Source organism: Oryctolagus cuniculus, chromosome 15 (genome assembly GCF_051225735.1).
Source record: "Oryctolagus cuniculus isolate XC-2025 breed Fujian yellow rabbit chromosome 15, ASM5122573v1, whole genome shotgun sequence".
In the NCBI taxonomy this organism is placed as follows: Eukaryota; Metazoa; Chordata; class Mammalia; order Lagomorpha; family Leporidae; genus Oryctolagus; species Oryctolagus cuniculus.
Window position 1 is genome coordinate 61,714,480 of NC_142881.1, and position 27,942 is coordinate 61,742,421.

Below are 27,942 nucleotides of genomic sequence, written 5' to 3' on the forward strand. Positions count from 1 at the left end.
CAGCTTGTATTTCACAATGAACAGTTAGGAGTAAAACCACACTTTTAACGGATGGGACACCGAAGTCAGCTCAAGCAGCGCTGACGACTAAGCACCGAGAAAGCTCACCGCCAGCCCCGGCCTGGCTCCAAAACACCTCACTCAGCTCCCCTCCCGCACCCTGTCCCGCCCACCGGAGCGGGCACCGCCCCCAGGACACGGTCCCGCCCCATATCGTCACTTCCGGCCGACCCGCTTCCCGAACTCCTTCTGGCTCCCGCCTTCGCCCGCTTCCGGTCGTCGTCGTCGCCGCTGCTGCCGCTGCTCCTGCTGCTGAGGCTGCTGGCGGAGGCCGGAGGATCGGGCGGCGGCGGCGGCGGCGGCTGAGAGGGCGGCGGCGGGAGCGGAGCGGGACGAGGGAGGGAGAGAAAGCGAGCGAGGAGCGAGCGGAGCGCGCCCTTCCGCCCGCCTGAGGAGCCGGAGCCGCCCGGGCCCGCCGCTGCCGCCGCCGCCGCCGCCCGCCTGCCTGCCTGCCTGCCTGCACGCCCGCCCGCCCGCCCGCCAGCCAGCCAGCCAGCCAGCCTGCCTGCCCGCCCGCCCGTCCGCCGGACAAAGCCGAGAGCCCGCACCCACAGCCATGTCCTCGTCCGCCGGCAGCGGCCACCAGCCCAGCCAGAGCCGTGCCATCCCCACGCGCACCGTGCCCATCAGCGACGCCGCGCAGCTACCTCACGACTATTGCACCACGCCCGGCGGGACGCTCTTCTCCACCACGCCAGGAGGTGAGCCCCGGCCAGCCCTGGGCCGCGCCGCCCCGGGACCCTGCCCTCGGCGCTCTGCCGCCCACTCGGGGTCGCCGCAGCCCCGGTGCGGAGAGCAAGCGCTTGTTCCCGCGGAATGCACTCGACCCAGATTTCCTCTCTGCTCCCGCCTCCTTCCCCGCGGGATTCGGCCCCTCGTGACGCCCCGCGCCTTGCAGTAGATTGTGCACGTTAAGACTTGATTTTTGGAGTTGTGTGCAGGACCGCTTTAAAAGGAAGTGGGGCTAGAGGAATTTGCGCGCGGGCCCCCGCGATGGTTTGTTTTGCTGCTTTGGGAACACCGGGAGGAGGCCGGCTCGCGGAGCCTGGAAGCCTCGCTTGGCGTTGACACCATTGTTTACTTTGCTGGACGCGGCCCCCCGCGGGTGGGTGGGGGGAGTCCCCAGGCCCCGAGCGGCGCGATAAAAAAAATAATAATGCTCGAGTGGGAGCCAAGGGGAGCGCGGCGGGGGCGGCCTTAGGGGAGGAGTGTGGCGGCTCCGCCCGTGGCTGGATCCCCGGGGGCCATTGTCAGGCCGGGTGGGCTGCTGGATCGTGCGGAGGGAGGTTCTCGGGCATTGCTCTCCGGAGTGACTGGAACGTGTTTACAAGTTAACACTGGGGTAGGGGTGAAGCGTGTCGCGTTGGTCACGGGGAAAGGGAGCTCAAAGGTTGTCTGCCAGAGGACTGGGCTGTCCTCCGGCGGGGGGGACTGAGGGGGATTGGAAAGGGATTTTGAGGGGCCTCCGTTTTTAACTTCAGAACTTTGCCTTCTTTTGGTGATGGGATGGCTGCCTGCTCGAGGGTGGGGACTTCGCTGGCAGCCCCTGCAGGGTGCAGGCTTGCCCGCCTCCTTCCTGTGGGCTGGGCGCACGAGTTGTACCGCGGCCAATCGGGTGCAGCTAGGCCTGGGCCGTCGGCGAATCGATTGCACAATAGCGAGGCCTGCCGAATGCGGAGACCTCCCTGCCAACATCGAGGGATAAAAAAAAAAGCAGGGAGCTTTACGGAGGAATCCAGCCAGGCCACTCTGGGGGAAGGGTGGCGGCCCTGGGAGACTTGGAAGTGACCCCGTTGGAAGTACATGGGTGCTTGTGAAGAACTGGGTAGAAGAAAACGCTGGTGTTCTGGAGGAGGGGTCACCTCACTGAAGAGCCTCCCGCCTGATCTGCCCTGTGTTTGAGTGCGCTTTTAGCTTGTGGACGACTTTGGCAGACCATTCTGCTCCTGATTGGGTTGCTTTGAACTTGATTGAACTGATAGCTTGTAGGAAAATGGGTATAGTTTTCCAAGGTCCTTTCAGACTGCTTTGTGGTGTTGGTCAGAAAATGCCTGTGCTTCCAGCAGTCCAGAACCTCACAGTAACAACTGCTCTCAGCTGTCATTTTTTCAAGGAAGAAACTATGCTTTTACCTATATGGTAATTATCATCCCCCTGAGGGAAGTGGGTGCCCTTCTGGCATGTTTCTGACAGCTAAGCTACCATGCTTTGAAAATACAGGCATAATCTTTTAAGTGTTGCTTTCAAGTTGGTAGACTGTCTCTTCGTCTGAGATAGTTCTTAAAATGCTTGGGAAGAAATACTAATTCATTTGTTCCTCCTGCCAACATACAAAATCATCCCTGCTTTCCTCCCCTCCCTTCCCCTCCCCTCCCCTCCCCTCCCCTTTCCTTCTGAAAGGCAGAGTTAAAGAGAGAGAGTTCTTCCATCACTGGTTCACTCCCCAAATGGCTGCAATGGCCAGAGCTGGGCTGAACCAAAGTCGGGAGCCAGCAGCATCTTCCAGGTCTCCCACATGGGTGTAGGGGCTCAAGTATTTGGCCCATCTTCTGCTGCTTTCCCAAGTGCATTAGCAGAGAGTTGGATTGGAAGTGGAATAACAGGGACTCAAACTGACACCCATATGGGATGCCGGTGCTGTAGGTAGCACCTTAACCCACTATCCACAGCTTACATAATGTTTGTAAGACTAGCAGTGTTGCAACTGGGTTTAAACTTTTATAGCAGTTAGCACCATACTATTTTGGTGTTCAGTACTTACTGATTCCTTCCCTGTTTGCGCCTTTTTTGCCCTCTGATACTATGTGTTCATCTTTCTTGCTATGTTCTCTTCCCTCTCACCATGTAATTTTATTTCCCTGAACCAAGATAAGAGAGTTTGTTGTTATATGGTCACCTCCAGACAACTGAATTAATGTGCTTCAGTATTTTTAGTTTTGTGAGCTCAGTGCAGTGCTTTGTGCAAAAGGGGACAATAGACAAAAATAAGAAATGTAGTCCTTGCTCTGAATGGGCTTAGAATTTTGGTTTGGGAAGGAAAAGAGGGAACAGTAGAGTATCAAATATTGGCTTACATATTTCAGACTTGGAAACACTTAGAAAAATAAGTCGGTAGATTTGTATTGGAAACCTGTTTGGTGGGAAGGGGGAGGATTGGCAGTTCTTGCCTCAGACTTGCGGAGTGTCATAGCTGTCAGAGATTCCAGGGTACCAGTGGATGTGCTGAATGCCTCGAATAAGCAGACTGGGCAGGGACAGTCAGAGCACAGTGAACCTAAAAGAGTTCATGCCTTGTATGCAGGTGTTTCGAAGTTGCTTCTGTAGTTTGGGAAATGAGTGATGGGAGGAAACGTACTTGGTGTAACCTCTTGGATTTCTTATTACTTATATTATTCTTCTTTGTTGAGGGCATTTAAGATAAATAACTGTCCTTAGTTTTTATTTTACATATTTTTTTTACCTATGGTGAGGTGGGGATGACATTTGGTTCTTCCATTGAGAAGTTGCTTCCAGCTTTAGTGGAAGGTGAGGTTACTTTAGTTGACTTCATTTTTAACACTGGTTAGCTGGAAGGAACCTAATGAGTTCATTTTATAATTGAGAGAAACTGAGACATGGGAAATTAAGTTCTCGAAAGTATCGTTCAACTAATTAGTGTCAGTGGGTCACCTCGAATTTTGTATGCTAATCGTTTTTACCATTCTGTCCTCCACTGTCTTAGGATACTTGCCTTAGTAGGAAAGGACGTTTGCCAACATTTAGAAACTTTCCTACCTCTAGAATGCTAGCTAATGTGGTTCTGCTTCCTGACTGCTTTTCTGGGTGCTGAGCTGTCTCCTAGGAGGGTTGAGCTCCGGAGAATGAGCAGAAACAGACTTCTTGTCTGTCTTTTCCTGCCTGACATTCTCCTCAGCTGTGGAAAAGTGTTATTGCCATGGTGAGAACAGCAGAGGGGAACTGGCTCTGATGGTCTGAAATCTTGTTCATGCTGTAGCTCTTCCTCTCCTCTATGACTGGCTCGCTGGGGGCAGATTTACCTGAAGGCCACTGGGAGGGTCTGGAAATAAAGAAGAAGGCAGGGAGAAGGCAAAATAGTACACTTAGAGTGAGCTTGATCAAAATAAGGGTGAGGGGCTGCTTTGTATCTGGGTCCTTCCTTGGGAGGAATGAATAGAGTTCTGTCTGTAGATTCGAGGATGGAAGGTCAATTTCTGACCATATCATAGCATTGTTTGGTGACCTTGGGTGGAGTTTATTCTAGGACAATAACTTCTGAACCAGCAAATGTACTTATCTGACTCTTTAGCTTCAGTTATCAACCAAAGGATTTCTTTATTACACTCAGGAAGTCCGTGAAAAACATACTGAAGAGAAGATGATGTCCTTTTGTTCTTACACTGGGTGCACTTTGGCTGCTGAGGGTCTATATTCTGAGCCTGGAGAGGACAGCATACTTCATCCTCAAGGCATTGCACTGTGTGGAAGGCAGCACCTTTGTCAGCCTAAATCGGTTGCAGTCTGACCTGACCTTGTTGAGCTTACTAGTGGAGCCTGCTTGACATGCCTGTGCATTGCCCCCTTCTGCTTCCCTGAGGCCTGCTGCATGAAATAGGAACAATGGTGAGCCTGTAAGCCAGCACTGCTGAGGTTATTGGCAGAGACCTTTTGAGGACCAGAGTCTAGTTTTACAGGAGAGATCATGGAAATACTGTATAGGCTTGACAAAGAGAGTGAGTGTGTAAATATTTGCAGGTCAGCTAGGGTAAAGTTAGAGTAGAAGAGCTAGCTCATCTGGCTAGAGAGGAACAGTTTGATGAGGAAGATAGCTTGTTGTAGAAAGGCCAGGAGAACTTTTTCTTGGCTCCCAAGTCTTTAGGTGATCAAATTAATGTTTAATGGAGTTTTGCTGCTTTGTTTATTGTAGAAGAGTCACTTGAAACTCAAAGTCAGTAGGTTAGGGCCCAGGCTACTCTGCTCACATTTGTTTATTAGTGCTTTGTGAAGGCCCCTTAGAACCTGTGTGCTCCTCTGCCCAGCAGCTAGCTCTCTAGCCAGTGTGCTTTCTGCTTCGTTTTAAAATTTTATTTGAAGGCCGGCACTGTGGCTCAATAGGCTAATCCTCCACCTAGCGGCACTGGCACACCGGGTTCTAGTCCCGGTCGGGGCGCCGGATTCTGTCCCGGTTGCCCCTCTTCCAGGCCAGCTCTCTGCTATGGCCCAGGAGTGCAGTGGAGGATGGTCCAAGTGCTTGGGCCCTGCACCCCATGGGAGACCAGGAGAAGTACCTGGCTCCTGGCTTCGGATCAGCGTGGTGCGCCAGCCGTAGCGCGCTGGCCGCGGCGGCCATTGGAGGGTGAACCAACGGCAAAAGGAAGACCTTTCTCTCTGTCTCTCTCTCTCACTGTCCACTCTGCCTGTCAAAAAAAAAAAAAATTTATTTGAAAGAGAAAGAGGGACCTTCCAACCATTGGTTCACTCCCTCACTACCTGTAACACCTGGAGCTAGGGATTCCATCCAGGTATCCCACAGGAATGACAGGGACTCAGGTACATGTGCCATCATTCTGCCTTCCCAGGTGCATTAGCAGGAAGGTGGATTGGAAGCAGAGTAGTATGGACTTGAAACTTGAACTGTGGCTTTTTTTTTTTTTTTTTTTTAAGATTTATTCATGTATTTGAAAGGTGGAATGAGAGAGAGATCTTTATTTTTCTGATTCACTTCCCGGATGGTGGCAACAGCAAGATCTGGGCCAGGCTGAATGAAGGAAGCCAAAAGCCAGGAATTCCCAAGTGCCAAAAAGCCCATCCATCATGGCTATTTTGCTGCCTTTTTTTTTTTTAAAGGTTTAGTTATTTCTTTGAAAGGCAGAGTTAGAGATCTCTTCTATCTACTGGTTCACTCCCCAAATGGCCACAATGGCCTGGGCTGGGCCAGGCCAAAGCCAGGAACCCAGAACTCTACCCAGATAACCCATGTGGAGATAGCAGGGGCTTAAGCAGTTGAGCCATCTTATGCTCTCCTAGGCGCATTATAGCAGGGATCTGGATCAGAAGTGGAACAGCCAGGACTCAAGCTGGCTCTCATGGGCAGGCTGTGGCTGGCCTCCTCAGCCTAGTTTTTAAACCCTCCCTCTTCACCTGGTTCTCAGGGCACAGCTTGAAGCCAAAACTCAAAAACCATTGAGTGTTTTTGTATCTAAATAAATAATGGTTCAGATATCTAGAACAAATACTCTGACAGATGGACAAATGTTCGTGTCATTTAATAGTTTAAAGAAGTGAAAACCTCAACAAGCCAGGATACATGCAAATGATTCTAATTTTATGGATTCCTTGGGATTTTCCTTATACATGTTTATCTTTGAATAGGGATAGTTTTACTTCTTCCTTATATGTCTGGATGTCTTTTGTTTGTCTTCACTAATTGCCCTGGCTAGAGCCTTGGATACAGTGTTGAATAAATGTAATATGTGCTGGGGCTGGTGCTGTGGCATAGTGGTAAAGCCACCGCCTTTAGTGCCAGCATCCCATATGGGTGCCGGTTGAGTCCCGGCTGCTCCACTTCCATTCCAGCTTTCTGCTATGGCCTGGGAAAGCATTAGAAGATGGCTCAAGTCGTTGGGCTCCTGCACCCATGAGAGAGACCCGAAAGAAGTTCCTGGCTCTTGGCTTTGAATTGTCTCAGCTCCAGCCATTGTGGCCAACTGGGGAGTGAACCAGCAGATGGAAGACCTCTATTTCTTTCTCTGCGTCTGCTTTCTGTGTGTAACGCTGACTTTCAAATAAATAAATAAATCTTTTAAAAAGTATAGTATGTGTTAATACATTCATAATTGACATCCTAATCTAGGGGATGGGATTCAGTCTTTTTTTTTCCCAAAGATTTATTTATTTATTTATTTGAGAAGTAGAGTTACAGACAGTGAGAAGGAGGGACAGAGAGAAAGTTCTTCCTTCAGCTGGTTCACTCCCCAGATGACCACAATGGTCAAGCTGCGCTGACCCGAAGCCAGGAGCCGGGTGCTTCTTCTTGGTCTTCCATGCGGGTGCAGGGGCCTAAGCAGTCGGGCCATCCTCTGCTGCTTTCCCAGGCCACAGCAGAGAGCAGGATGAGAAGAGGAGCAGCCGGGACTAGAACTGGTGCCCATATGGGATGCCAGTGTCATAGGTGGAGGCTTAACCTACTATACCACAGTACTGGCCCTCCCCCGACCCACAAAAAAAACAAACAAACAAAAAAAAAAAAAACCAACTTTTAATGCCTATGAAAGTAACAGTTTTAAAAGTTAGTTACCTAGTTTAAGGCTAACAACAGAAAGCAGCATTCCCATACCCCATACCTGTTTCCATTTCTACTCTTCAGAGAAACCTTTGTAAGCTCTTTTAGCTCATTCTAGTACCTCTGCATTTCTAAATAATATTATTTAATGCCCTAGAGTTGGTAGTCAATTACAAATATTAACAGTTGGTTTCCTACAATGGGAAATAAGGCTTTTGTTGCTGTATGTACCCTTCACCCAGAACAGGTATGCAGATGGCATATAGAACAGTGGGCATATAGGTTATAATAGAGCTGAAGAACTCCTGCCACCTGGTGATGCCATGGTCTTTGCAGTGTGCTGCAAAGCACTACTGTCACATTTGTGCTGATGCTGGTGTAACAAAGCTGTGCTGGCAGGCCTGTGAAAGTATGGCATGTGCAGTTAGGCACCATGCATCATACTTGATCATAAGCAGTGGGTTACTGGATTATGCAGTTACTGTGCCATTCCCTCCCTCCCTCCCTCCCTCTCTCTCTCTCTCTCTCTCTCTCTCTCTTTTTTCTTTCTTTCTCTTTCTTTTTCTTTCTTTTTCTTTTTCTTTCACAGACAGAGTGGACAGTGAGAGAGAGAGACAGACAGAGAGAAAGGTCCTCCCCTGCCGCTGGCCCACCCTCCAATGGCCGCCGCGGAAGTCAGGAGCCAGACGCTCCCCCTGGTCTCCCACGGGGTGCAGGGCCCAAGTACCCGGGCCATCCTCCACTGCACTCCCTGGCCACAGCAGAGAGCTGGCCTGGAAGAGGGGCAACCGGGACAGAATCCAGAGCCCCAACCAGGACCAGAACCCGGTGTGCAAGCGCCGCTAGGCGGAGGATTAGCCTGTTGGGCTGCGGCGCCGGCCACCATATTGTTTCTTGTTGTAAAATCTACTCTTACTCATTCAAGTTTGCCCTCAGTCAGTTAGTTATATTGGCGGCAACCCCACATCTCATGTTCACTGTGCTGTTTGACTGCATCAAGAGGCCACTTGAAGTGATTGGCTTCTACCACCTGGGTTTGTGTGAGTGCAGACTGTGAAATTCCAACAATGACAGCACACATCCTTGTCAGTGAAGCGCGACTGTATATACTGTCGCCTCCCAACCTTCCTATTCTATTTATTTATTTATTTTAAGATTTATTTATTTATTTGAAAGGCAGAATTACAGAGAAACAGAGGCAGGGAGAGAAGTCTTCCATCCACTGGTTCACTCCCCAGATGGTTGCAACAGCCGGAGCTACGCCTATCTGAAGCCTGGAATCAGGAGCTTCTTCTGGGTATCCCACATGGGTGCAGAGGCCTAAGGAATTTCTGCTTTCCCAAGCCACAGCAGAGAGCTGGATCAGAAGAGGAGCATCTGGGTCTTGAACCGGTGCCTGTATAGGGATGCCAGCACTGCAGACGGTGACTCTACCTGCTACACCACAGTGCTGGACCCCCTAATTTAATTTTAAAAAGTTTAAAAATTGTATGTTTAAGATTTAGGTAAATATTAAGCATAAATGTGGCTGACTCTGTTGGTTTTCTGTTCTGTGTTGTCACAGTTTCCCTCATTTTTTTAAATGGCAGAGTGCCAAGTCCCAGAATATATACCTGCTAGGGGTTTTCTGAGAAAATTTCCTCTTGGATGAATAAAGTCCCATGAGGACATCCCTGTTTAACTCTACATTTTCCCTTTGTGCTTGAGACACTTGTGTGAGGATGCAGGTCCAGCCCAGCCTTAGAGGGTTTGTCAGCAGCTTCAAGCTGTGATATGGGCAAGTTACTTAATGCTTCTTTTTCCAGGCTGGCTGTTTGCATGAGGGAATGCTTAATTCTAATTCTGGAAGCAGCCTTAGTTAAGCAGAATTTTATAAAGGATGACCCTGTTGGTATAAGAATCACTGTCATCTAAGTTAAGCATGTCACAATGGGCTTTCTCTATGTGGGTTTATTTCAGCATATCATTTATTAGATGTATATAGCTTAATTCATGGATTGATTGTCATTTAAACCAAGAAGATGGCCTTAGGCTCCAGTGACCTTGTTTCTGTACTAGCTGACTTGGCAAGCATAGTTTTGAACTTTAGTCATTGGCCTTCTTGTTTTTTGTTTTCTATGTTTTTTTTTTTTCTATTTGCAGATTTCTAGATTTTAGATTCAACATAGGTTTTTTCCCCCTCATTTTCATCTATGGGGCTTGGTTTTATGTCCATATTATCCTGATAATGTCAGCCATCAGGTTCCTTTTCAGCCTATTTACACTTATGTTACACATATTGAAGGAGCAGATTGGAAGCATGAAGTTAGAATGTGTGCAAAGGGTGTGTTATGGACTACATTGTGACTCCCCCCAAATTCAAATGTTGAAGCCCTAAATCCCAATGTGATGGTATTAGGATATGGGGCCTTTGAGAGTTAATTAGGTTGGATCCCCCATGGTAGGGTTGATGTCCTTGGAGGAATAGATCTTGGGGAGGGGCCGTGAATCTGAGGGCACTATAAGAAGGCAGTCACCTGTGAGCTAGGAAGAAGTCCTAATCAGTAAGTATCCATGTGGGCCCCTTAACTAATAGCCCCCAGGACTGTGAGGGGAATTTGTGTTTTTTAGGGCTATGCCATGGCAGCCTGAGCTGACAGAAGTTTTAAGAAGCTCTTAGCCTTTCTGAGAACAAAGAATTTTGGGAGGAGAAGGACCCCTGTAGGAGACCCGGGAGAAGCCCCTGGCTCCTGGCTTCAGACTGGCTCAACTCTGGCTGTTGCAGCTAACTGGAGGGTGAACCAGCGGATGGAAGACCTCTCTCTCTGCCTCTCCTTCTCTCCCTGTGTAACTCTGACTTTCAAATAAATTAATTAATTAAAAAAAAAATAAAAAAGGGTTCCATGGGGGGAGAAGGGACATATACATGTATAGTTTGTTCACAATACATTTTTTTTAATATTGATTTATTTATTTGAAAAGTAGAGTTACAGAGAGAGGGATCTTCCATCCACTGGTTCACTTCCCAAATGGCCACAAGGGCTGAAGCTGGGCCAGTCTGAAATCAGGAGCTTCTTCTGGGTCTGCCACATAGGGCAGGGGCCCAGGTACTTGGGCCATCCTACACTGTTCTCCCAGGCACATTAGCAGGGAGCTGGATTGGAAGGGGAGCAGCCAGAACCTGAACCAAAGCCCATATGGGACACCAGCGTCACAGGTGGTGGCTTTACCCTCTAGGCCACTGTGGGGAGCAACCCGGACTAGACTAAGTTACTGGAATTAAGACTTATTCTATGCATCTGCTCTCCCACAATATGGCGCTGAGAAGGGAGTAACAACTTCTACCCAGCTGCCTCCAGTTCAACCAATAAACAGCAGGACCTGCTCCTGATTGGAGGAGAGCAGCGTACTCGGCGTGTGGGTAGCAGAGTTGGGATTGGTGGAAGAGGACTATAAAGGAGGAGAGAGACAACATGCACGAGGAACATCTAAGGGGAACATCTATCTGAAGGAACACCTGTGCAGCCCCCAAGAGAGCCGGCTGGCGGTATGCCGCTCCCCCGAGGAAGTGGGGAAAGTGGCTAGGGGGCCGCCCCTCCGCGGAGGTGGAGGGATGGCAGCCAACCCGGGAAGAACCAGCAGCAAACCCGGGAAGGGCCGAGCAGACAAAAGAACAGCGCAGGGTCCTGTGTCGTTCCTCCACAAAGAGGGGGAGCGACAGCCACAATGCCGGTCCCTTTCATAAACTTGAGGTATCCTCAAATTTCCATTCAAAATAATTAAAATTGTTTACCCTCTGAAAGTTAAATTAAGTTTTCTGCTGTCCTGAATGCCTCATTTCTCATAATTTTCCAGATGCCTTTTTGAGTTATTTTTTAAAAGGTTTATTTATTTTGAAAGAGTTAGAGATGAGAGAGAGAGAGATCTTGCATCTGCTGGTTCACTCCTTAAATGACCACAACTGCCAGGGTTGAGCCAGGATGAAGCCAGGAACCAAAAACTATCTGGGTCTCTCAAACGGGTGTCAGGGCCCCAAGCACTTGGGCCATCATTCCTGCCTTCCCAGACTCTTAACAGGGAGCTAGATAGGAAGTGGAGCAGCTGGGACAACTGATATCTGTGTGGATTGCCAGCATTGCAGATGGTAGCTTTACCCTCTATGCCACAATGCCAGCCCTGTTGCTTTATTTTACAAAGCAGAGAACATAAAGGCAAATTTCTACTTTGTCCTAAAATTATACTTGAAAATGTTTATACAATGTATGCCATCTATAAACCAGGAATGAATGGTTTCTGACTTTCCCAGATGCTTTCAAGGGAGGAAATATAACAAAGCTTTCCTACTGAGGCTGATGTTGATCTAGTCACAAGTCATTGTGAGCCTTCACACCAAAATCTTTGTAACAGTAGAAACAGGAGTTGAATTTCTCTCTCTCTCCCTCTCTTTTTAGGATTTTATTTATTTATTTGAGAGGTAGAGTTAAAGACAGAGGAAACGACAGAGAGGTCTTCCATCCACTGGTTCACTTCCCAAATGGCCACAATAGCCAGAGCTGGGCTGATCCAAAGTCAGGAGCCAGGAGCTTCTTCCAGGTCTCCCATGCGAGTCATTGGGCCATCTTCTATTGCTTTCCCAGGCCATAGCAGAGAGCTGGATGGGAAGTGGAGCAGCTGGGACTCAAACTGGCACCCTTATGGGGTGCGAGCACAATAGGTGGCAACTTTACCTGCTCTGCCACAGTGCTGGCCCCTACCCTTTCACTTTCCCTACAGACAGCTTACTCCCACTCTTGGAGGTTGTAGAAACTGGAATGAATAGTGGAAAGAGGGCTGGGCTGAGGCAGGAGAATGCAGATTTGGTTCAGATTTTGCTTCTGCTTAACTGTGTGACCTTGAGTAGGTCACTTCACTGGGTTTCAGCTTTGGTTGAGATGATCTCTGCAGCCCCCTTCATTGTTTTAGTAATTCTTTGGTATTTCATCTATTCCTCAACCACTGATCTAGTCGTGTGGGAGGATGGAGTTGGGTTCTTTGTATAATCATTATCAAATTTTAATGAGTACCAGAACGACCTGGGAACTTAGTGGTTTAATTTCCAGGTTCTCCCAGGGATTCTAATTTAGTTAGGATTAAAACAAAAAAATAATCTGATGCGTATGTCTATATATTACAACACTAGAAATGCTGTTTCTGTAGGTTCTAATTATGGTCAAATATTTGTCTTAGTTTATTATGAAAACCAGATATCTGCCTTATCAATTACAAATATGATTGCAGGGTAAATGTAGCAGAAATAGGAAAAAGTTGATATTCTTTGGTGTTGCTTTGAAACCTTAAAGATTTCTTTAAAATGCCTTCATGTGCTACCAGATGCCCGCATGAGGATGTTTAAGCCCATTTGCATTCTGAGACACTTAGCTGGCTTTGTAGTGTTGTGTTTTTTAGGGGAGAATATGGTTAGTACTCAATTCCTCTTGTTAGAGTTAGGGGGGTGGGGGCTACAGGGTAGAGGTTATTGACCTTTTCACCGAACAAGACACTAGTTCAACTATTTTGCATCTAGTAGAACGGAAATTACTTACCAGCATTTGTGCAAGTGTGATGGTACTACTGCAAGTATTAATCCCAAGAAAATCGCTGAGTTTATAGGCTCTTCCCATTCCCATTTATTTAGATGAATGTTAGTGCCTCCTCCCATTTTTGCATAGACTCTGGAGTCCTTCCCCCCCCCCCCCAAAAGATTTATTTATTTGAAAGGCAGAATGACAGGGAGAGACAGACATCTTCCATCCATGGTCACTACCCAAATGCCTGCAGCAGCCAGGGCTGGGTGAGGCAAAACCAGGAGCCAGGAACTCCATCCTGGTCTCCTGCACTGGTGCAAGGGCCCAGCATTTGGGTCATCTTCTGCCACCTTCTAAGGCTCAAAAGCAGGGCACTGCATCAGAAACAGAACAGCTAGAACACAAAGTGGCATTTCCATATGGGATGCAAGCGTGCCAGGCAGTAACTTAGTCTGCTGAGCCACAGTGCTGGCCTCTGGAGTTTCCCATCTTGTAGTAAATGCATAGCTTCCTCACATTTCAGATAGATTTGTTAGCATGTGCCTCTGTTTCTGGGACTATGGCTGTCACAAGTTGTCTGAGGAACTCTGTGCATCAGACTCGCATTACACTATGACAGGAGTACTCTTTTTCAGTTGAGATCTTTTTTTTTTTTATTTTTTTAATTTTTTTAATTTTTTGACAGGCAGAGTGGACAGTGAGAGAGAGAGACAGAGAGAAAGGTCTTCCTTTTGCCGTTGGTTCACCCTCCAATGGCTGCCGCGGCTGGCGCGCACCGCGCTGATCCGATGGCAGGAGCCAGCAGCCAGGTGCTTTTCCTGGTCTCCCCATGGGGTGCAGGGCCCAAGCGCTTGGGCTATCCTCCACTGCACTCCCGGGCCATAGCAGAGAGCTGGCCTGGAAGAGGGGCAACCGGGACAGAATCCGGCGCCCTGACCGGGACTAGAACCCGGTGTGCCGGCGCCGCTAGGCGGAGGATTAGCCTAGTGAGCCGCAGCGCCGGCCCAGTTGAGATCTTAAAGCATTTACCAGCAGGTAGTATTTAGATTCTCATTCTTTAAGCCGGGTAAATTCATGTGTCGTTTTGCTCTTACAGATAGTATTGCCTTTAAGTTGGAGGTCCCCCCCTTAGAGCAGCCCGTTGTGGGAGAGAGAGCTCTGACTGACTGCTCCCCTTTGTTCCTTAGGTGAGGTTGGTGCATACGCTGGGCTGCCACTTCCCCCCTTCACTGTCACCCTCTTTAGCACCTGTCAGTAAATGGTCACCACATCCAGGCATCTGCTGGTTGTGTTTTGTCTTATTTAAGTCATTAGTACCTAGGGGAGAACATGACAAAAGGAGAGAACAGCAGCCCCCCTCCCCCCCGCCCAGTTTTAATAAGGTATGATTGACAAAGTGCAAATTTAAGCTGTGTAACTTGATGATCTGCTATATATATGTATTGTGCAATGGTTACCATGGTGTTAGCACAGTTACTTTGTGTGTGTATGTAGTGAGGTGAGAGTATTTAGGGTATACTCTGCAGATTTCAAGCATACAATACATTGTTAACTATAGTTACCATCCTGTACAGTAGGACTCCAGAATTTGTTCATCTCAAAACTGGAAGTTTGCTTCTTCTAACTAACATCTTCCCATCTCTTCCACCCACAGACCTCTTGCAACCACTGTTCCACTCTGTTTCTGGGTTCTGTCCTCCATGAGGGGAGATTATGAAGTATTTGTCTTTCTCAATCTGACTTATTGTCCTCCAATTTCATCTATTTTGTTGCAAATGCGAGGATTTCCTTTTTATGGATGAACAATATTCTACTGAATATATATACCACAATTAAGTTTGTTGACAAATACTTGTTTCTGTGCCTCAGCTATTGTGAATAATGGTGCAATGAACTTGGAAGTATAAATATTTCTGCGAGTTAGTGATTCCCTTTTCTTTGGATAATATATACCCAGAAGTGGGATTACTACACCTACATCATATGGTGGCTCTGTTTAATTCTCTGGGGCCTCCATTCTGTATTCCATAATGGCTATACTAGTTTTACCCTCACACCAACAGTATGTGGGGTTCCCTTTTCTCTACATCTTTGTTAACACTTTTTATCTCTTGTCTTTTTGGTAGTAGTCACCCTAACGGGTGAGAGGGAGATAGCCCTTGGGGTCTGATGTGCATTTCCCTGATGACTAGTTATGCAGAACACCTTTTTATGTACCTTTTGGCCATTTGTAAGAGGCAGGTGTTAATAACTTTTTATGGCTAATATATATACTCTTTTTTAATTATTTTTTTATTTTTTATTTTGACAGGCAGAGTGGACAGTGAGAGAGAGAGAAAGGTCTTCCTTTGCCGTTGGTTCACCCTCCAATGGCCGCCGCAGCCAGCGCACCGCGCTGATCAGATGGCAGGAGCCAGGTACTTCTCCTGGTCTCCCATGGGGTGCAGGGCCCAAGGACTTGGGCCATCCTCCACTGCACTCCCTGGCCATAGCAGAGAGCTGGCCTGGAAGAGGGGCAACCGGGACAGAATCCGGCGCCCCGACCGGGACTAGAACCCAGTGTGCCGGCACCGCAAGGCAGAGGATTAGCCTAGTGAGCTGAGGCGCCGGCTATAATATATACTCTTAAGAACAATTATTGTTTGTAACACAGTCAGGAAGCACTTAGCAGTGAGTAAATGTTTTGTACAATAGAGAGTTCTGCCATAGCTCGTTCTGGGAAGAATTAGTCTCAGTGCCTCTTTGGAAAGCTGTTAGCCTGAAGGCAACTGTCTATTTTTACATGTGTTTGTTTATTCCTTCATTTAAAGTTGTGTTTGGAGACCTGGGGCTTAACCTGTATGGGTGCCAGTTTGTGTTCCAGCTGCTTCACTTCTGATCTGGCTCCCAGCTAATGTGCTCCGGAAAAGCAGCAGTAGATGGCCCAAGTGTTTGGGCCCCGAGACCCAGACGAAGCTCTTGGCTTTGGCTTGGCTTAGCCGTAGCCATTGCAGCCATCTGGAGAATGAACCAGCAGATGGAAGAGCTCTCTCTCTCTCTCTTTGTCTCTCCCTCTTTCTGTAACTCTTTCAAATAAATCTTAAAAAAAAAAAAAAAAAAAAGTTTTGTTTGAAGATCTTAATGTTAGGACATAGGTCAGCTATGAATAAGACATTGCCCTGGTATAAGGAACTCAAGTCCATAGAGAAAGCAGATGGAGAGACAGACAGGACCTATACTGGGTGATATGTATAGAGTAAGATGAGAAGAAAGCATGTTCTCCAAAAGGGGGTGATAATGGAGCTGAACTCCTGACAAGCAGGAGTTCCACTGGCAGAAGCAGAAGAAAGGACGTTCCTATTCATTCCTGTGCTCGGGCAGGGAGATTGGAGGGTTAGGATTGGGTGGCATGTAAACTAAATTCCTGAGTCCCAGCTCCGATTCCAACTCTAGCTTCCTTCTAATGTACCTTGGGAGGTAGCAGATAATGGCTCAAGTGCTTTCTTCCCTGCTACACATATGAGAGACCCAGATTGAGGTCCAGCCTCCTGGCTTTGGTCTGGGCCAGCCCTGACTGTTACAGGAAGAAAACCAGTAGACGGGAGATCTCTATCTCTCTACACTTTTTTTTTTAATGTTTATTTTTTATTAATTTGAAAGGCAGTTATAAAGAGGAGAGAGAGAGATCTTCTATTCACTGGTTCACTCCCCAAATAGCCACAGTGGCCAACGCTGAGCCAGGAGCTTCATCTGGGTCTCCCATGTGGATGCAGGGCCCAAGCACATGGGCCATATTCCTCTGCTTTCCCAGGAGAATTAGCAGGGAGCTAGATCAGAAGAGGAGCAGTCGGATCTCGAACCAGCACCAATATGGGATGCTGGCCTTGTAGGTGGAGGCTTAACCTGCTATGCCACAGTGCGGGCCCCTATTACTCTACCTTTCAACCAGTAATAATTTTTTTAAAAGAAGGACATTTCCAAAATAAATAAATTATTGGGTAATGTTATGTTACTGGCCCTTTGTTTCAAAATCTTTCCACCCCTGTTTTCCAGGAACCCGAATCATTTATGATCGAAAATTTCTGTTGGATCGTCGCAATTCTCCAATGGCTCAGACCCCACCCTGTCATCTGCCCAATATTCCAGGAGTCACTAGCCCTGGCACCTTAATCGAAGACTCCAAAGTAGAAGTAAACAATTTGAACAACTTAAACAATCATGACCGGAAGCATGCAGTTGGTAAGAGAGTAGAGTTCAAGAGGGTTGCTTTGGAAAGTTGAGTGTTAGTTTGCTGTAGGCTGAAAAAATATTGTGAAGGGAGGAAGGGAATAGCATTTTATTCTTAGAATTGTATCCACCGAGTATATTGAATCTGTTAAAAACTACTTAAAAAAAAATGATGTTTTGGTGATAACTGATGTTCAGTTAAGTATCTCTAAGGTTGCCCTTCTTCCCCCAAAATTTATTGAAGCCCTGAGTTCTAAATCATAATCAGATCTACTTTAGTGATGGGGAAGAGGGATCCAAAATCAGGGAATGGTCAGCTCAGAAGGTGATTCCCTAAACAGTGCTTTGAGGACTGCCTGGCCAGGGATGGCACACACAAGGAAAGCAAGAAACAATTTCAAAGCCCAAATTCCCATCCCCTTCAGGAAATAGACCTTGTTTCTAACAAAAAGAATGTCCTTTCTGTGGTGTGGAGAAATGCAGAGTGGTTTGTTTCCCAGAGCTGCCTGTAATATTTGCACAAACACTGCTCTGCTCACATGCGCATATACACACACCTGTAGTCAGGAGTCCTCTCTATAGAAGCAGAACAGCGAGGTGAAAGTGACCAGCTCCTGAAGTACATCTCAGGAGTTGCACGTGGGGGCCCCTGGGCATGAGCCAGCATTCTACTTTTTCAGATTCCAAATGAGTGTTTAATGGACAGTGTGTTGATTCAGAGCAGGGCCCAGGTTCAAAGCCACAAGGAGAGAGTGCTTACTGATGAGCGGTAATGAGCTCTAGGGAGTAGCTGCTTGGTCACCCTGTGGACAGGACGGCACTGGAAAAGGTCATTTGTGTCTTTTCCCCACAATGTATCTCTATGGGTGATATGACTGCCATTCTTTTTCAGACTAAAATGACCAGCCAACACAAAGCAGAATCATTGTTTTAAGGCAACAAGGAGTAGGGCATTCTGGATTTTTTGTGACCCTTGTGAAGTGGGAATGGTGGTTGAAACTCTGCTTTTCCCTTTTGTGCTAAACTTTTTATTTTCTTTTCCTAACCAGGGGATGATGCTCAGTTTGAAATGGACATCTGACTCTCCAGCGAGGATTAGAAGAAGAGCAACAGCATGGAGGCCTGTGTGTACCTGGCTTGACCAATAGGATCCACAGTGCAAAGACAAGAGGCAGCACCAGCATTCCCCCTTGCAGTTTGCACTGCCCCCCCCTCCTGCAGGTGCCAAATAATGGGATGATGAGCTGCATCTGACCATTTCTCCTCCTCTCCTCTTACCCTTCCCACTTAGATTAGCTCGAAGGCCCTGGGAGTATTTGTGTAGAACCAAGCAGTCCTTAGTAGAAACATTTGAACCAGCTTCCTTGGTCATTTTTCTATTGAAAACCATCCCCCCTCAGATCTGCCCCAAACCAAATCTCAGCACCCCGATAACTTCCTGCTGGGGCTTCCGGCAAAGGGATCCAAAGGTTTGGCGGGTTCTGCATTGTTCATTTTCCTTAACCTCCTCTCTCCTCCCTGGCTCTGGATCCTGCCTGTGCTTCAGTGCTGCAATAATGTGGGTTTGGGTCTTTACTGCCACCAGAGGAACTGACAAAAGAGAGAGCTGCTCTCCCTTTTACCTTCAGCATGTGTCCTTTAGGACGGCACACGGTTTGTGTGGCTCTGGTAGCGTTACCCTGTGACACATTTTGAAACCCCTTTCCCTCTTTCCTCTGGGAGGAGTGCCTTCTGCCCTGGTCTCATAGTCCATCCTGCCGTTCCTTTCCATAGATGTGTGTGCAGACATGTTTAAACTGTGTCAGAAGAGAGCCCACAGGAATGGTTGTTCTTTGCTCCCTGCCATTCCTGCCTGCTTGCTCTGACTGCTGGCAGAGTCCTCTCTATATCCGGGTGGTTTATCTGCTCCCAGAGCAAGTCCATCCCAAATAAGAGAGGCGCATCAGCCTCCACTGGTGGGGAAAGCCCGAAGGCAGTATTGTGCCAGGTCACCCATGAGGATGGCCCCTGGAGAGTGTTGGATCTCTGGCATACCCTGTCCCAGCAGTCGCTGTTTTAAGAGCCAATGAGCATTGTCATATTTGTTGTCCTCTGTGTGAGTTTAAAGCTGCCTCTCAGGTTATTCCAAGACAAGAGCTCTCTTTCCCTTGGCTGTTTGCTTTGCTTGACTGCTGGGATAGATAAGCATGGGCTTCAGAGGGCGTTCCTCCCAGTTTTCTTGCCTTTCCCACTGTACTCTGGACTTTCCCTTCCTCATCATTCCTTCTTCCTCCCTCTTTCCCTTCTCTGCCAGGCTGTTTTTCAAATCCACTTCAAAGATACCTCTAGTGTTGGTATCTGATAATACCTGTTACTGCTCTTATTTGAGAAGTAACCTTTTATTTTTAAGATGACTACAGACCTATTTTTAGATATGTTTTCAGTACAATTCTGAACAGCAACTTTTTAATTAAACACCATCCAGTGTTAGGAAGGTGGGAAATGTCCATTGGCAAGTCTGCTGTTCTGTGTCACATCCCAGTCCCTTCTGAGCTCTCTCCTGCCTCCCCCAACTTGGGTGTGTGTGTCTGCAGTTTGTAGAGTGGTTTGTGAACCTGGATCATTCTGCCTTGCTGTGGGTTGTTCAGGAAACCCACCCATTCTTTCTGCTGGCCCTGTGCTTTCTCATTCACCCTCCTTGCCTCCTGCCTGTCCTGGGGCTGTGGACTGGCACAGTAATCCCAGGAGCGGGACTCCCCTCATAGATGAATGCCACCGTGTCCTTCCTGGAAATTGGCAACAATCAGACTCCAGGGTGAGAGCAGGGCTACTCCTGATCAGCTAAGAAAGAAAGCTGTTTATCTTTGGAACTATCAACGCCCCTGTTTGTGAACACATTGTAGGAAGAAGAGAGGAGAGATGTCTGTGGAACTTTGTTCTGTTTTCTGCTACAAAATGTGAATAGCTCAAAGAGTGAAAACCTTTTGTGATGGTTGATGTCTCAGGAATAAGCTGGATCTCCAATGTTTGGGGGATGCTTTGACTCTCAAAAACCGATAATCAGAAAAGTATTTTTTTTTGTTTGTTGAATGTGTCCCTGTTCTGATTTTAATTAAACTCCAAATTTCGCTTTACATACTCTTTGGAAAACTAAGTTGCGCATTCATTTGCATAAGAAGCTTGCTGAGGACCTCTTTGTACCCTGGGGAGTTTGCTTCTTTGGGAGTGAAGCTTTGCATTCTCCTACCATGGCCTTGGCCTCTTGGAATCTGACTCCTGCTGGCAACTAACAGTCTGCTGGAGGGCGGAAGAGCTGCCTCTTCTCCATCTTATTGCTGGATTCAGCTCAGGAAGTGTCAGGATGCCTGTGGCCCCTAATCAGAGGCTGTGCCTCCTGGTGCTTGTTGGGAGTGTCACTTGTGTGACTCAGAGGCTGCCTTGTCCCTTGCCCTCCTTACAGGGATCTCCTCACTGCTTGGTGCAGGTCTTTCCTGCAGGCTGCCACAACTGGAAATACTTTGGCTTCTAGAAATAATTTTAAAATCACGTCACGAGGCAAGAGAAACTTCCAACAGATAACATCTCTGTGCCCTGCCTTACAGAACCATCTTCAGAGCCGGCTGGAGTCCAATAGGTGGTTTACCTCTGGGCATTGGAAGGAACCTCATGGCTGAGGCCCTGTGTATGTGTCCTGGCGTTTCCTGGGAGGGGAAGCACCCTTAACTTACCGTTTGAATGAGACGGTTCTTTTCTTTTATGAGGAAGCCATGTTTCTATATTTCTGGGGACAATCAATCTTAATGATGGGAAATGCGCTTTTCCCAGATTTCAGCAGGTCACATACATTGTCAGGTTTCCACCTTCTGTATAGCACGAATCCTTGAGTTCGCTGCTGCTTTTCTGTTTAATTAGGTGTTAATTAGGTGTTGCACAGGAGCAGAGACACTGGCTTCCAGATACTGGCTTCTGATGGAAGAGTATTAGTTACTTACTGCTGTGTAACAAAATATCTCTAAACTTAGTATCCTAACATAACAAGCATTATCTGTTGGTTTCTGTGCTTGAGGAATTTGAGGCTTAGCAAGGATGGTTCTGGTGCAGGGTCTCATGAAGTTGCAGTCAAGATGTAGGCAGGGGTTGCTGTTATTTGGGACTAGAGAATCCAGTTCCATGTTCCCTGTAGCTGTGAGCGGGATGCCTCCACATAGGAGTCTCCATAGGGCAGCATGAATGTCTTTACTCCACAGTAGCTGGTTTGGCCCTCAGCAGATGATCCCAGAGAGGGGCACAGGGCAAGGAAAAAGTTGCTATGCCTTTATTATAGTAACTTGTTTAAAATTAATTTGAGAGGGAAGGAGGTAAGAACTCCCATCTGCTGGCTGACTGTCCACAATGACTCTCAAGGGCAGAAGCTAGGAGCAGGCCTCCTGTATGGGTGGCAGAGACTTGAGGCGTCACCACTATCTCCTAGGGTACGCATCACCAGGAAACTGGATGTGAGGGCCAGGACTCAAAGCCAGGTACTCTGATGTGAGACATGAGTGCCCTAACTGGCAGCTAATTACTAGGCAAATACTCGCCCCCTGTAGTGCCTTTTATGACAGTCTCCAAAAGCACATGCCGTCACCCATTACTCCACCAGTGAACGACTAACCCTAGCCACACCCCCAGCAGAGGATGAAGCCAGGTCGGCCTGGAGGCACAGTCATCGGGATGGTAAACCGGGAGACACAGTGCTACCACAAACAGACTCTTAAGATGCACATCACCAAAGCGAGACCCAAGACTGCTCTTCCCCAGAGCCGCCTGCTGGTTTTAAGGGCCATGGTGAGCGTCCATCTGCCTGACTGGCAGCAGCCCAGGAATGCTCATTTGCAAGTCCTAAACTCTCTAAGATTGAGTCACCGTGTTTTCCCTTAGCCAGGAAAAGGGGTTGGAGCCTCCCAACTGAGCGACTGCTGAGCTGTCTGAATTAGAGTCCGGGTTGTCGAGCAAGGGGAGCACGGATGAATCAGATGTTAGGTACTGAGCTGAAGAAAGGACAGCCATCGCGTTCAGGGTGAAATAGAAGACAGGGTCTGGACGCCAGGTCCAGTCGGTGCTTGATGCCTGCTGCTCTCATCCCGCGCACCAGCTGAAGCAGCAGTGTCAGGTCAAGTCTGTCACCAGGAAGCAGCCTCTCGATGAAATAGGCAGCGTCTAGGACTTACAAATGTCTGCCTGATGCTTCTTTAGATCCAGTGTGCAGGGAAGCCGCCCGTCTTGTCCTGGGCATCTTCAGGAACAGGGTCTTTAAAGAGAGCCCATCTTGTCCTCACCCTCCATAGAGACCGAGGAGAGGCTGGTCAGCTCCACACGTGCTTAGGTAGTGCCTGATGTGTGTGGTGGCACCCATTCCCCCCATGTCTTCAGCAGTTATCAGTACCATAAGAGTCAGGCTCTCCCTGGGGGTTATGCTGTCTGGGCGCTTCTTACTGGCGTCCCTTCTGGCTTTCAAATGTACTTGTGTAAGCAGCATTGCTGCTGAGCGGTGTTAGAAAAAGGCACTTCTTGAAGCAGGAGCCTCATCTTTAAAGCACCTTCAAATGGATCTTGTTTGTCCTTTTCCTGTGTGGATTACCAGCTGTTTGGGAGTCTTGGACCTTGCCTTCCCAGTTCAGATGCCATCACAGCCTCACATTTTCATTAGAACGCAACCTGCGAGATCTGTGGCTTTCGCTGCCGAGTCCAGCTAGAGTGCCTGCTTTATCTTTGACTCAAGGCCACTGGTGTAAAGGGCTTAGCACGTGGGCAACAGTATCCCAGTAAGATCCCTCTTCGTGTCCCTGTCTTGGATACCAGCTGCTTGAAGCCAGGGGCCTTAGCCCTTTGCATTTCTCTTTTAAGAGGCCCCGCTGTCTGGACTACACACATACAGCCAGTGAGACCCAGTCACTTAGGTACCCCTGCCTGGGAGAGGGTGGGCTTTGCTTGAAAGGTAACACCGCTGCCTTGGGAGGACAATTTGGTCTTCAAGGGAAGCATGGTTACACATACACAGCCCAGTTCTTCTCAGATCAAATCTTTATGCAAGTGGGTTGTAATTCTGCAGAGTGCCATACCCCAGTGGCCCTTCCCATTCTAGAAATGGGTTTTCCTGTGCGGGAGTTTCCCTAGCTAGCTCTAGAAGTGACTAACTGAAGATATAAGGACGACTGATAACTTAGTACTTTTTTCCAGTTAATCACTCATGACATCTTTCCCAGCTTCCTCTAGGCAGGTCCTGGAAGTTGATAGCTTTTGGTGAAGTTTAGATTTAGAATTCTGAGTCTGCAGACGATCTGTCTTCTCTTTGCTCGTTAACCTCTGGCAGCAGTCCTGGCAGACCATACTGAATGGCATGGGTGCCTGATGGAAAATACCACTGAGCTAAAACACACTTCCAGGGCACCTGACTCCCACCCTGCCACCTTTCCATGGACGGGGAGTGGCAGAGAAGCTGCCGTGCTTGATAATCATGTGGCCACCCAAAGGGAGCTCCTGTCAGTGCTTAAAACCAAAATCCTGGCACAGTTCACTGAGAGAAGTCCGTGAATCGAGCGGAAGAAATCAGTTCTTGCCCCCTTGTACCCCATCCTCTCCATCTTCAGCTTAAGGAATCAAGCCCAGGCCTTGGGCACTTGTCCGGGAACCAGGGGAATGGGGAGGGACCTTCGCATGGCGCTGCAGTTCCTTCCTGGTGTCCGCGCCAGTGCCTTGCCTCCACCTGCACCTGGAGCCCATCTCTTGCTGCCTGGGTGCTGAGACCTTCTGCCACCCCAGGGGTGAACTTTGAAGCAGGTGTCTTCAAGAGCCCAGGGGACACTCATATTTTGAGGTGTCACCATTTTAAGCATCTTTAAAATATTTTATTTAAAAAAAGAAAATCTCTATCTTAGTGCCACCAATGGCCCAGTTCATCCATTGTGAATGGAAAGTGGAGACTGCCAGCACTTCCCTTGGTCTTCCCCCCTCCTTCTTCCTTAGTGTGTGGCCCCCTCACCCCCTCCCGTCCACTTCACTGTCGTGGATGGAGAGCAGAGGGCACTGTGCAGTCCTTGAGGCAGTCCTGTGTGACTCCATGTCCTGTCTGTATTTTTAATTGACCTTCTAAACCAGCACATGTTTGTAAATTAGGGGGAAAATGAAATTCTCTCCAATGGTTGCTGTTACAGTTAAATCAATAAAGATTTGATTATCAGCTTGGTGTTTTAAAGTTTTTGGGTGACATCCTGTGGGGTCATTTCACATCTCTGGAGTCTCGGCGGGTGGGGGAAATGGGCAAAGGTAGTTAGCAGCTTTGGTGTCAGTTTCCATGCTTGCAGGGCATGGCCGTTGTCAGTTGGGGCCCGTGTGTGCAAAGGGGAGCTTGCAGGGGCCGTGTATGTGTGGGACCACACGCACCCAAGGGGCCCTTCTCCCTGCAGCGGCTTTTCCTTTCCCTGAGCAGGGGCTGCCTCTGGCCTCAGCAGCATTTGTTAGGCAGCCATCATGTCTGATACCTGGAAATAGAGCAGGCTGGTACTAATCCAGCAAGGTGCACAAGCTGCCATTGGGAGCCAGCGTTCTGTCCTTTGGTGTTTCAAAGGTTGGAAATAGGTCCAGGGCACAGGTTTAGGACTCTGGCTTCAGCCCCGCCTATGCTGCCTAGAGCTGCATTACCTGCAGCAGGATTGATTTGTTTACTTGAAAGGCAGAGTTACACAGAGAGAGGAGAGGCAGAGAGAGGTCTTCCATCCACCGGCTCACACCCCAAATGGCAGGAACAGGAGCTGGGCCAATCTGAAGCCAGGAGCCTCTTCGGGTCTCCCACACGGTGCAGGGGCCCAAGGATTTGGGGCATCCTCCACAACTTATCCAGACCATAGCAGAGAGCTGGATTGCAAGTGGAGCCCCCAGGACTGTCGGTGCCCATATGGGATGCCAGCACTGCAGGTCCCTTTTTCAATTGAAAAAATGTATTTGAAAGGCAGAGACAGAAAGCTTTCATCTGCTGGTTCAGTCCTCAAATGGCTGCAGGAGCCAGGAACTCTGGTTCTCCCATGTTGGTGGCAGGGGCCCAAGCATGTGGGTCAACCCTTCACTGCTATCCCAGCTGCATTAGCAAGAAGCTGGACAGAAGGGGAGCAGCCGGGACTTGAACTGCAGCCCTTGTGGGATGCTGGCACCGCAGGCCGAGGCTTAGCCCATGCATTACCATACCAGGCCCCAATTTTTTTTTTTTTTTTTTTTTTTTTTTTTAGAGAGAGATTGATTTGAAAGGCAGAGGAGAGAGAAATCTAACTCCATCCTGGTCTCCAACATGGGTGGCAGAAACCCAAGTGCTTGCCATATCTGCCTCCTAGGCACATAAACAGGAAGCTGGATCATAAACAGACAAAACTGGACTCCAGCCACTGATAGGGATGCAGGTGTCCCAAGCAGTAGCCACAACACCTGCCCCAGGATTCTTAATCTTTAACTCTCAGTTTTCTCCAACGTTTATTTGAAAGGCAGGATGATGTTAGATACATACAGAGAGTGCATTTTCATTTGGTGGTTCACTCCCTAAATGCCCACGTCAGCCAGGCCAGAGTCAGGAATCTAGAACTCAGGTGGCAGGGATCCAAGTACTTGAGCTATCTGCTACCTCCCAGGGTGTGCATTAGCAGGAGGCTGGACTCAAGTCCAGGCACTGTGGTATGTGTTAGGGGTGTTGATCATCAGCTTAACCCCCTGTACCACAACACCCACCCCTCAATTTTCTATAAGATAGGGTTAAGAAATCACTTTTCTAGGTGGTTGTGAGGCTCAGGTAAGATCAAGGAGAACACTTAGCTAAGAGTTTAATAAATGATAGCTCTTAGTAAAGGACTCACAGTTCTGGTGGCAGGAGCACCCAGAGGTTGTCCTGCTGGGTCTTCTCTTCCCTCAGAATATGCGAGTCTAGGGTGGAGTAGGTTTGACCACTGCAGTCACCACCTACTTGGGCCTCTGGAGTGAATACTCTAAGCAAAGATGGAATCACTGCATACATCCTTTGCCCCAAAACAATTGGGACAGAGTAAGAATCTTAGCTGGGATCAGCACTGTGGTATAGTGGGTAAAGCCACCACCTGCAGTTTTGGCATCCCATATGGGCGCCGGTTCGAGACCCCGCTGCTTTTCTCCAATCTAGCTCTCTACTATGGCCTGGGAAAGCCGTAGAAGATGGCCCAAGTCCTTGGGCTCCTGCACCTGCGTGGGAGACCCAGTCGAAGCTCCTGGCTCCTGATTGGCACGGCTCTGGCTGTTGTGGCCAATTGGGGAGTGAACCAGCAGATGGAAGCCCTCTCTGTCTCTTTCTCCCCCTCCTTCTCTCTCTCTCTAACTCTTTCAAGTAAATAAATAAATCTTTAAAAAAAATCTTACTGCTAATAAAAGGTGTGTTTTTGTTGTTGTTTTTAAGATGAGAATAAACCCTGGGTCCCAGCCCCTTCCCCACCCGTTCTCGTTCTCATTTCTACTTCTGTCTTTCAGGACCTTACCTGTTTCCCACTCCTGCCTTCTCCCAGGCCGCACACTTCCCCAGCCAAGGACTGGAAACGCATCCGGTTTTTCCCGCTCAGACAACCACTGACTTGCCAGTGCTTGTGAGTGGGTTTAAAGCACTGGCCATTCTGCTGCAGCCCCGGGTTCAGGCAGGATGTGGTCCTCAGTTCCCCACAGCTCACACAGCCTTCAGCCAGCTCACAAGGTCCAGGGCAGGAGCTGTGCCAGGCTGGCATAGGCAGGCAGCAGAGTGAGCCCACAGCTGATGGCAAACACTGGAGTTTTCGGCAGAGATCAGCAAAACGTGGAGCTTCTATGTGTCCGCGCATCCTCCTGTTGTGAGGCAGTGTGGTCAGGGAGCTTTGTCTCAGGCGCTGTAGCTGCAAACGGCCCTGGCCATCTGTGTGCTGTTGGGCACCTGCTTGGTGAAGAAGACGCCCTGAAGTCCTGGGAAGGACTTCATGGCCAGTTGGTTTCCCAGGGTGAAGGCCTGGCTCTGAAGCTAGGCGGGTGCAAGCCTCTGGACCCTGTCAAGAACAGTGCCCCCGGGGCTTGGAAAGACCAGAGCTGGGCTCCTGGCCTTGCCACTCATAGCTGCCTGGGGGAGGCCTCTCATAGTATCAGGAGGGGGATGGGACAGGCTCACTGTACTAGGCTACCCCCACTACTGTTCTCCAAGTAGGATCAGGCAGGATCCGTTGTGATTCTGAATTGGGGTTGGACCTGAACAAGCCTGCTTCCAGCCCAGGCAGCTAACAGCAGCACTGAGCTGTCTCAAGTCCAGGCCTGACTCGAGAAAATCCAACTCCTGCCTAGGCCAGGATTACCACTTCCACTGAACCCGAGTTCCCCCACCGCCAGAGGCTAGGCTTCTCGGGGAAGCAGGGGAAGGGGCAGGTCTACCATGGGCCTGCCGCCCCATCACCTTGTCCTGCCACCAGGGCTCTCCAAGGCCCCACTGAAGTTTTCCCATCCAGATGAAGGGGTGTGCACCAGTGTTGGAGCTTCCTGCTTAGGCTCCCCATGGCTTGGATGTGGTTCCTGTGCTGTGGGGCCTTATGGGAGGTGATGAGGGCATTAGGGGTGCTGCCTGAGAACAGTTAGTTCTTGGGGAACCCCAGTTCCCATGGTCGTGGGTTGTCCCTCTCTTCTTTATACACCCCCAGCCCCTGGCCTCAAGTGCAAGGATGCTTCAAATGGTTCATGGAAAAATGGAATTAAGGAAGACGTTTTATTTTGGTCCCCCCCAACATTTGCAATGTATGTGACTTTTTTTTTGGGAGACGCATGTTTCACAAACTTTTCAAAGATCTCTTGTATTTTGTTGAACAGCAGAAAATGGACTGA

At 48.6% G+C, this 27,942-nt stretch overlaps 1 protein-coding gene across 1 annotated transcript; it reads left to right on the plus strand.

Moving 5' to 3' along the window:
• Window positions 1-258: 258 nt before the first annotated feature.
• Window positions 259-24,286, plus strand: EIF4EBP2 (eukaryotic translation initiation factor 4E binding protein 2). Its single transcript, XM_002718436.5, has 3 exons — window positions 259-761; window positions 16,915-17,100; window positions 18,138-24,286. The coding sequence occupies exons 1-3, from the start codon at window positions 617-619 to the stop codon at window positions 18,167-18,169; spliced, it is 363 nt and encodes a 120-aa protein (XP_002718482.1). The 5' UTR covers window positions 259-616; the 3' UTR covers window positions 18,170-24,286.
• Window positions 24,287-27,942: the final 3,656 nt, after the last annotated feature.

What these genes read in the sequence shown, in the direction of transcription:
- EIF4EBP2 (XM_002718436.5), top strand. Translation starts at nt 617, where the DNA reads ATGTCCTCGTCCGCCGGCAGCGGCCACCAGCCCAGCCAGAGCCGTGCC. An exon ending in CTTCTCCACCACGCCAGGAG is followed by an intron (nt 762 to 16,914) that starts GTGAGCCCCGGC and finishes CCTGTTTTCCAG; the next exon opens with GAACCCGAATCATTTATGAT. An exon ending in TGACCGGAAGCATGCAGTTG is followed by an intron (nt 17,101 to 18,137) that starts GTAAGAGAGTAG and finishes TTTCCTAACCAG; the next exon opens with GGGATGATGCTCAGTTTGAA.